The following is a 9,332-nucleotide window of genomic DNA, read 5'->3' as shown; positions in this document are numbered from 1 at the left end:
AAAAACAAATTAGTGTGATCTGCTTGGTTTTACATTATGTGTTGATAGAACTTGGAAAATCTAGAAGAATGAAGAGATAACAAAATACATACTAATCAGAAAAGCCATGGTCATATCTTGTGGATTGTACAACAAGGAAAAGAGTACTAGAATGAAGTGCCTATGGAGGAAGATGAAAGAGAGATTCTAGCATCTAAAAGAAGGCTAGACAGGGCATACACATGAGAAAAAGAAAAAGATGATTTCAGTGAAAAGTAAGTTCCTCTCCACCCGGAAAAATGGGTGGGCGTTCAGAGATGTGGGAGCAGACTTGTGGGTACAGTATAGGCTGGTAACCTCACATAGCAGAAGGCAGTCAGAGAACATTAAAAGGTTGAGAATTCCTGGGATAGAAACATTGCAGGAATTGTTAACTGAATTATCTAGGAAATGGTACTAAAAATGCTGGTGAGAGTAGTTTTGCTGGGCTAGGTCAGATGGAGTTCTCTGTTTGCTTTCCAGGAGGTGGTACTGACTAAATGCAAGGTTGGTCTAGAAAAGGAGTGAGTAATCAGCCCCACTGAAGGTGCCAGGATTGGACTGAAGAAAGCAAATGTGGTATGGGCTGTGGAGGTTAGTACTTCTGTGGCCTGAGTGGAAAAAAAGAACCTTTCTCTAGACTTACCTGACTGTACAGGAAAGAAACATTGCAGCAGCATTGTTGGGTGGAATAGAGCAGGCACTAAAGCCTAGATTTGCCTAAGAGTTCTAGATTCATATGCAGTTTTCACACATTTAACTTTGATGAATATTAGTATTTGATGTATAGCAGTTATAACAACTAACATTTATTAGGTATTTACTATGAATTCAGATTTTATCATAAGAATTCACATATTTACTACCTACCTTAATCTTCAAACTAATGCTATGAAGAGGGTAGTATTATTATTCGATTCAACAGATATGTTCTAAAGTATGGTTTTATTAATTGAACTCTTAGTATAACAATTAAATATCTAACTTTTAATTAACCTAATTAACCTTTTGATTTTTTTAATCATCCACAGATCTGGAGGTCAGCTGGGGCAGCTCTGTTTCAGCCTGGGAGTTGGGTTCAGGTCTGTTCCACATGTCTCTTATTCAAGGACCAGGTTGAATGAGCAGTGTCCACCTGCAGAAAGCTCTTCCCATAGAGAATGGCCCCTACTTATGTCACATTCACTTAACTTTCCCCATTAGTGAAATAACTAACACAGAAATAAGTCATCTGGCCAAAGTCAATGGGCCAGGGGTATATAAATTCTCAGCCTCTTCTGTTGTGAGGCACTGCAAAGCAGCATGGCAATGGGTCTGAGTATGTATAATTCTTTCAGAAGGAGTGAAGAACTGGGAACAAAATCTTGCCTTCAAGCTGGAAAACTGGGACCATGAGAAGGAGAAAAATTTCCAAGAAGGAAATCTTCAGTAGTAGTTACAGAGAGGGTCAATAACTGTGCTATGATAAGACTGTTGGAATTTGTGGCTAGATATCATGTTTAGTGGAGCATATTAGCAAAGTGGTGGTGGGGGTGCTCAAACCATATGGCAGTAGAGGTAAGGTTGTCAGATTAAGCAAATAAAAATATAGGAAGCCAAATTAAATTTGAATTTCTAATAAAAATAAATAATTTTAAAATCATATTTAAATTTAATTATTCATTTTAAAAATGAAATACAAATGTAACCAAGTATTCTGTATTTGATTTGGTATGTTGGGTTATGTTGGGATTATGAATGAGTAGTAGGTGAGGTATTGGAGCCAAAATAGAAGAGATCACTATGGAAGTTGGGTGATAAAGGCAAAAGGAGGGATAAACTAGAAGATCTATATAATTAAGAAGAGCTCTATTAGCAGTAAAGGCCTGACCTACATTATTAGAGATCATCACATATATACCCATGATGGATGTATGTTGGTGGAGGGGGGTATGTAATACTGACCATTTGGGGAGCTAATGAGACAAAAGTTTTAGCAGGAACTGGATGCAGCCACCCAGAGCATCTCTATATGGCAATTTGAAAAAGAAAAAAAAAAAAAAAAGGAAAGGAAAATCCCAAAAGTGAATGACTCAGTCTCAAGCTATGAGATTAGAGTAACCTGTGTGAGACTAACCAATGAAAGTGTCATTATGTGATTGGCCATGATACTGACCACATTTAGTTTACACCTAGGAATTGTGAATACTTGCATATGTTGTCTTCTTGAGAGGTACCTGAGGGACCAGGATGGAAGGTAGGATGTGGGAGTTGTATAAGGCCTGATGACTTCTGAGCTCCCTCTAAGAAGGGACTCTATGTATAGATGAGGAGTCCTGGAAACTATTTTTGGGAGCAAATAACTTAGCCTATGGACTGACTCTGGGTGGACTTAAATGCTCCATGGGGCTGGGATTCAGTGCTGATCAGTTCAACCTTAAGGTGTGAATTTTTGTGACTGATGCAGAATTGAGGGTACTGTGCACTGGGACTAGGGACAAGGAGTCAGAGAGAGGTACTCAAAAGACAATTTTACCTTGGAACCAAAGGATAAGTCGGGGGCTCAGCTAAGGACAATTTTGTTCTATCTTCTTTATTAATACTCTGCTTGAGAGCTGGTATGTTATATTCAAGAAGTTTGATAATGCAAATGGTGAGTGCAGTCAGAGGAGGATGCAGAGGAGAGAATTATAGGACAAAAGTTTTGGAAAGAGGGCTTAGCAGATACAGAAGAGTTCACCTGCCTCCTTTCCCTATTTCCTCACCTCCTGTAGTAATGGCCAAGTGCTTGAGATGTACAACAGGAGACCTTACTGGCTGGGAATGTGTTGGGTCTTTTCCATGTAAGTATCTTGGCTGTAGACATCTTTGCCTCAAGCATTTTTACCACACAGCTGTCTGTAAGGCAATTTTGCTATAAAAGGTAAAATCACAAAAAATATAAAAATGAATAAAATTTTAATAAATAAAAATTCATTAAAAAGGACATAATGAAACATGGAAAATGAATAACAAAATTAAAAAGCCTTTATTGTGAAATATAAAATATTTGAATACAGGGCAGCCCGGGTGGCTCAGTGGTTTAGTGACGCCTTCAGCCCAGGGCCTGATCCTGGAGTCCGGGATTGAGTCCCACATCAGGCTCCCTGCGTGGAGCCTGCCTCTCTCTCTCTCTGAATGAAGAAATAAAAATCTTAAAAAAAATATATTTGAATACATTTAAAATGTATGTAGATTCATGGCAATGCTGTGCAAAAAGATTTTGTGGTTTGTACCTATCTTTGAAATTTTTCATTCTTTGTATTACACACATTTTTTTTGCTTGTTGATTTGTCTCTTTGTTCAGCATATACTTTTTAAAATAAATCTTCCTTCATTAAGCAAGGTATCAGTTTCCAAATACTAGGATGTATATTTGTAACTGAGTTTTGTATTGCTTAATGAAAGCCTTCTACACTGTTGTTTTGGGCATAATGTTCTTTTTTTTTTTTAATTATTATTTATTTATGATAGTCACAGAGAGAGAGAGAGAGAGAGAGAGAGGCAGAGACACAGGCAGAGAGAAAAGCAGGCTCCATGCACCGGGAGCCCGACGTGGGATTCAATCCCGGGTCTCCAGGATCGTGCCCTAGGCCAAAGGCAGGCGCCAAACCACTGCGCCACCCAGGGATCCCAGGCATATTGTTCTTGACATATTGTCATTGATAGATGTCCTAAAGTTCTATGGGTTCAAAATTCCATACCATTGTAATAGACCGTTATGAGAGCTAAGATTTACATAGTATAAAAATGAAAATACTATGTCAATGGAGAAACTATCAACCAGTTGATGAAACCAACAATGTCAGATCAAACCATCAACCAGTTTTGTTGTTGTTTTTATGTTATAGAGTGAAATTGCCTGATAGCCAGTTTTAGTTATATGGTGAAAAGGTTTGCGGCAAAAATACTTGTGGACAAGAGGTCTATGGTCAAGATGCTTATGGCAAAAGTACTTAGAATTGGCTGGAAGTTGCGTTAAGGCAGAGTGGTTTGGGTTAGAATTCTTTCCTTTCTTTCCCATCTGATGGACTCTTCATTCTTAAATGAAGTTGATCTAGCTCAACTGTCAGGGCATAATGGAGGATGCAAAGTGTTTAGCAGGGCAGGTTCTGGAGTCAGACTTTGGTTCATATCCCAGTTCCATCACTAACCAGTGCTGTGACCTTTGGCCTGTTATTCATCTTCTCCAAGCCGCAGATCCTACACTCGAAATAGAGTTATAAGAGTTCTTAACTCTTAGGGCTATTGTGAGAATTAAAGGCAATCCAATAGCCCTTTGCATACAAATGAAAATACATTACTGTAATTATTTATGTCATGATCTCTCTTAGTAGATAAAGAGCTCCTTTAAGATGGTCAGGGTTTTTTTGTTTGTTTGTTTTTCTTTTGTTTTTCAGTTTTACATCCCAAGTAAATATACATGACATCTAGTACTCAACAAAGCCCTTAATAATGTTAGTTAAGTATAATCAGAACATATATCTCCGGCTGGGATTTCTAGATATTAAGTTGTCAAAGTCAGCAAAAAAACCATGAAGACAGCAAAATTGCCTTTCTCATGGTTACTAACTCTCCACCACTGTAGGCCCTGAAGTCATCATGCCAGGCAGACTTACCTGATTTGAAGAGAGATTTCTGCTTTTCTCTGTCTAGACAAAGAATTTTAAGGCTGTATTTAGTTGCCTCCTGTTTTAATGTCAGACTTGCCCTTGCTCTCCCCTGGTTATGTGTTAAACAGCTCTGCTTTGACAGCTTGATGTAAACTGAACTAATCTGTTGTTTTTGTCTTCTTGACCCAATCTAACAGATAATTTCATGTCTTGTAGACCAAACAACTGGTTGACTCAATAGGGTAAAATTCAGTCAACTGTTTAAAAAACTTTAAACAACTGATATAGTGACATGTCTCACATTGCTTTATTGTCTCAAATTTGATACTGATTTAGTTGTGTTTATTTTGCTTTACGTTAAAGCCAGTGTGGTCTATAAAAATATTAAGGTTTTTAAAAAAGTAGAGACTGGATCCTAAGAGTGATTTACTACAAATAAACTGCAATATGAAATTATTGCTTACCAAGTATTTTGTGAGGATAATTCTGAAATACATGAACACACTTCTGGAGAAGCAAAGAGTCTTAAAATTAAATTAAGACAGCTAATAATTTCTCTTTTAACATATTATTTATGAAGATTCATCTACTATATGTGAATACATATTTATTCCCTAAGAACCTACTAAAGATAATTTAATGGATTGCTTGGTTTGTTAAGTTGGCCTCATCTAAGGCAAAGATTTATAAATCAGTCAGGAGTTCAAGAAAAGATGGAATGAGGAGACAGGTTGCTTTGATGAGAGACGCGGGAGTTAATATTCTGATATGTGACATAACTGGAAATGATTTGGCAATTGGACAAGAGAGTTGTCTCTTTTATTAGCACACTCAAACAGCAGCAGAAAAACAACCTTCCATTTGATTCTTACCGAGATTTATTGTTTTTAATAATGCCACTTTTCAGAAGTATAGTCATGTGTTCACTTAGACAGGCTAACAAAGTGAAAACTTGTATGTGATGCAAAGTACCCTTTGGGCGTAGATTAAGACAGATATAGTGCAGTGACAAGTCAAGTCAAATGCCCACAGCAGACAACAAATCTCAGCCTCCCTTTCCCATGATCTGGCTCCCATTTTGCACCATAGAACCCACAATGGAAATCTGGCAAAACATAGAACACAGATGGCTACCAACTGACATGAAAAGTAAATTTTATTAAACATGTTTACATACATGAGTTGTTCATTTTAAAAGCACAGGGGAGTGTTAAGACAAGTGGTCAAAATAGAAAGATACTACCCAATTATAATTAGTTGATTGTTGGCCACTAAGACAGAACGGAATCTAGTAGAAGTGCACCAATGCTTCAGTTCTTCCTGCTCAGCATGGTGAGTATAGTGGTCAATCTGTGCCCTGTGGAATGATGGGCAGATAATTCTGGTATGTGTAAATAATAATAAATAATTCACTTGGTGCAGGCAGTATGTCTATGGATTAAAACCTAGTGTGTAACACAGTGTCTACATGTGGTACAGCCCCACGGTAGGAATCTACACCAAAATATTAATTAGAAGGAATTTGGTCCATACTACATCACGTTTTCCAGAGGGTAAAAAATAAAGTCCATCTATAGACATTTCACCCCAAACTCACAGACGGAGTATGGCTAAAACCTGCAAAATGTCTATAACAAAAATGGATGGCTTAGATTTCTTGGTTATTTCAGTAGAGTAATTAACGAGCAAACTGTACAAGTACATGCAACATACAAGCTGGCCTAAGGTGGAACTAACATACATTATTAAATAACCTTTTTTTTCATTTTTTTCTTTTCTTTATTCTTTTTCTTTCTTTTCCTTTCTTTTTCTTCGTTTGTTTTTTTTTGTTTTTGTTTTTTTTTTTTTTTTTACAAAACGTGCATGCAGCTTTGAACAGTTCCAAGTCATGCTGCTCTATTTGTGTGATCACAAAAATTGAATGACTCATAAAAGGAGGGAGAACATATCAATGCATCTGCAGAGTCTGCAGTTTGTAGCACTTATACAGAATGTCACAAGGGAAATTCAAGGCCAAGAAAAACTCAAATGAAGAAAATGCAAGTTGAAAATTTGACTGTTTTATTCCCCCCACCCCAGAAGTAAGATACTTTGCATTAAAAAATCAAGCTTTGTGCTTGCATCGATCTCAAAGAAATGTAAACTAAAATTTGATAAAAACATCACTTTAGTGCAGAATATTTCAACTGGAATTTCCAGTGGAATACTGGACAGCTCATACCATGCTCTTCCTGGGGCAGATGGGTGTGTCTACGTGGAGACATGGCCGAGAGGCCTGGGCATAACTGTAAGTGTTTTCAGCTCAAATCTGTTTCTAGTTTTTAGTCACCATTTTGGGGAGTCAAAAGTATGGTTTATACACATGAGCATATACTTTTTTGGGGGGATATCAGAAAGAAGAAGTTATTATGAGGAGAGTTTCCAAAGTACAGTTATGTGGTTAGTTTTAATTCCCAGCATTTGTTGCAGGTTGACTTCTTTAAAAATCTTCCATGGAGAACAATGGAAAACATAAATTAATTTTTTAGAATGCAAACAGATTATTCTTCATTTAAAAAAAGTGATTCTATGATTATTTGTTTTAGAAGATAACTTTTTGTTTTCTGGGTTTCCACACATAAGACTGAAGTATCATAAAATGAAAGCCAGTGAAACCCTTCATTGGCCTCATCTTGCCTAGTTGTTGAACACTTTGGGGAGATGCCACAGAGACTGCTTCAGCCCTTTTTTGGTGCTTTTGAGAAAAGAAAGGAAAGGTCTTTGTAAGCATCATGAGGCCTGTCATGACATATCCAAATAACAAATACAGTGAAAAATAAAACAGATCAAGAAACCAAAACCCAACAAATAATACACAAATAAAACACACAGAAGAACAAAATTTCTCAAACACCAAGGAAATAACACTGCTTGTGGTCTGTGCAGAAACGTGTAAAATATAACTTTTCAGAGTGAGAGTTTCCAGTTTGTTCAATTTGGGGTGCGCGCGCGTGTGTATGTGTGTGTGTGTTTGTGTGTGTGTATTTGAAGTTTCCTCTTTTTCTGTTTGTTCGAAGCATCAGTGACTCTCACTAGCATGTTGACTCTTACTGTAATTTGATAGACTGTCTTGTTCTGTCATATGAAGCCAGGTTCTAAACAACAAGTGGGACATATGATTGAAAACTACTACAGGCAAAACACAAGTTGATTGTCTGTCTCCAACAATGCTTTTGATCATGAAATATCTGGTTCAGATTATTATCCTGAAAGGTAGAGTTTCACTGGAATGACTCTTGTATGAGTTCACTATGAGCGGATGCAGGGAGGCCCAGTTGAACTTTCCAGAGATGACTGGGAAGCCCGGCGGGTCAGGGGAGTGAGTGTGGGATCCACCAGGGATGATGGTGGGAACAACTTGTACCATCCAATTACCATACTGGAGAGATCAAGTTCTTCCAGCAAGATCTGTGCCACACCCATAAAGCATTTATGGTCCATTCTGCCATAGTCCCCCCAGACGATCACCTGCAGAGACAGAGAAATGCCATACAACTTGAAGGCTTTTTTTTTTTTCATATTTGAAGGCTAAAAACAACTATTCTGTAAAAGTGGGCCAATCAGTGAAGCAGAGGAAATGAATATAACTGACACCAAAGAGGAAGAACAGAGAAAGATACTAACATTAAAGTGCTCAAAGGGACACTATATGATAATTTTTAGATTTGATAATGTTTCCCTATCAATGAGGGGTATTATCTACATAAACCATGTTAAAGAAGTAAATATATAAGTTTATTTATCTATCTTATCTAATAAGTCATGTACAGGGCCAGATAAATAAAAATTAAAATATGTATAAGTTAGCAGAGCAAAACAACATAATTCAGTGTACAGAGGAGTGTGTATATGGATAATGATGGAGTATGTGTATGTATGTATATGATCACGGATTATGTACAAAGAATGACAACATTCATTACATTTCTTTTACATTATGTACTTGTTAGTGATGTGACAGGTTGAAAAATAATTGTAAGCCAGTGCCTTCTGAGCATCTGCCTGACAATTCTGATTTGATCAGATGATTAATAAGTCCTATTGCTTATAGGCAGTTAGTACAATCTGGGTCAACTCCTATTGGCATTAGATAAGCATTCCATTACACTTACTCCTACTAGGTTCTGTTTTTCAATCCTTTGGTCATCTGTAAAGGTTCTCAACTGAAATCATTCACCGGCTTACAAGACTGCTGAAACTTGCCTTTTCAATTTACTGAGTAATTTTGCCAAATTATTTAATCTCTGTGATCCTCATACATAATCTGTATAATGGGGATTATGATATTTTATGCACACAATAGTTAAAATGTTTAAAAGAAGTGTATGTTTAAAAGAATGTATGGGGGTGTCTGGGTGGTGCAGTCAGTTGACCGTCGGATTCTTGGTTTTGGCTCAAGTCAGGGTCTTGGGGTTGTGAAATGGAGCCCTGCATCGGGCTCTGTGCTCAGCATGGAGTCTGCTTGGGATTCTCTCTTCCTCTGCACATCCCCCCTGCTCTCTCTAAAATAAATAAATCTTAAAAAAAGAAGTCATGTAATAGAATTACTTAATATGTCCGATATTCACCAGTCCTGAATATTCTCTTTTTCTTTCCTTTCTTCCTTTTTGTATCCCATGTCTGGCACATAGAAATGCTCAATAG

At 37.2% G+C, this 9,332-nt stretch overlaps 1 protein-coding gene across 50 annotated transcripts in view; it reads right to left on the bottom strand.

Moving 5' to 3' along the window:
* Positions 1-5,787: 5,787 nt before the first annotated feature.
* The window catches only part of RIMS1 (regulating synaptic membrane exocytosis 1), a 471,964-nt gene continuing 468,419 nt past the window's right edge, over positions 5,788-9,332 (bottom strand). For all 50 annotated transcript variants that reach the window (XM_072735185.1, XM_072735168.1, XM_072735249.1 and 47 more), the window contains one exon: positions 5,788-8,156. In XM_072735185.1, coding sequence (XP_072591286.1) covers positions 7,938-8,156 — 219 coding nt within the window. In that variant the 3' untranslated portion in view covers positions 5,788-7,937. The remainder of the gene's footprint in view (positions 8,157-9,332) is intronic.

This window comes from Vulpes vulpes, chromosome 1, assembly GCF_048418805.1.
Source record: "Vulpes vulpes isolate BD-2025 chromosome 1, VulVul3, whole genome shotgun sequence".
NCBI lineage: Eukaryota > Metazoa > Chordata > Mammalia > Carnivora > Canidae > Vulpes > Vulpes vulpes.
The sequence above is the reverse complement of the archived record's forward strand: the minus strand, read 5'-3'. Positions and strand labels throughout refer to the sequence as shown.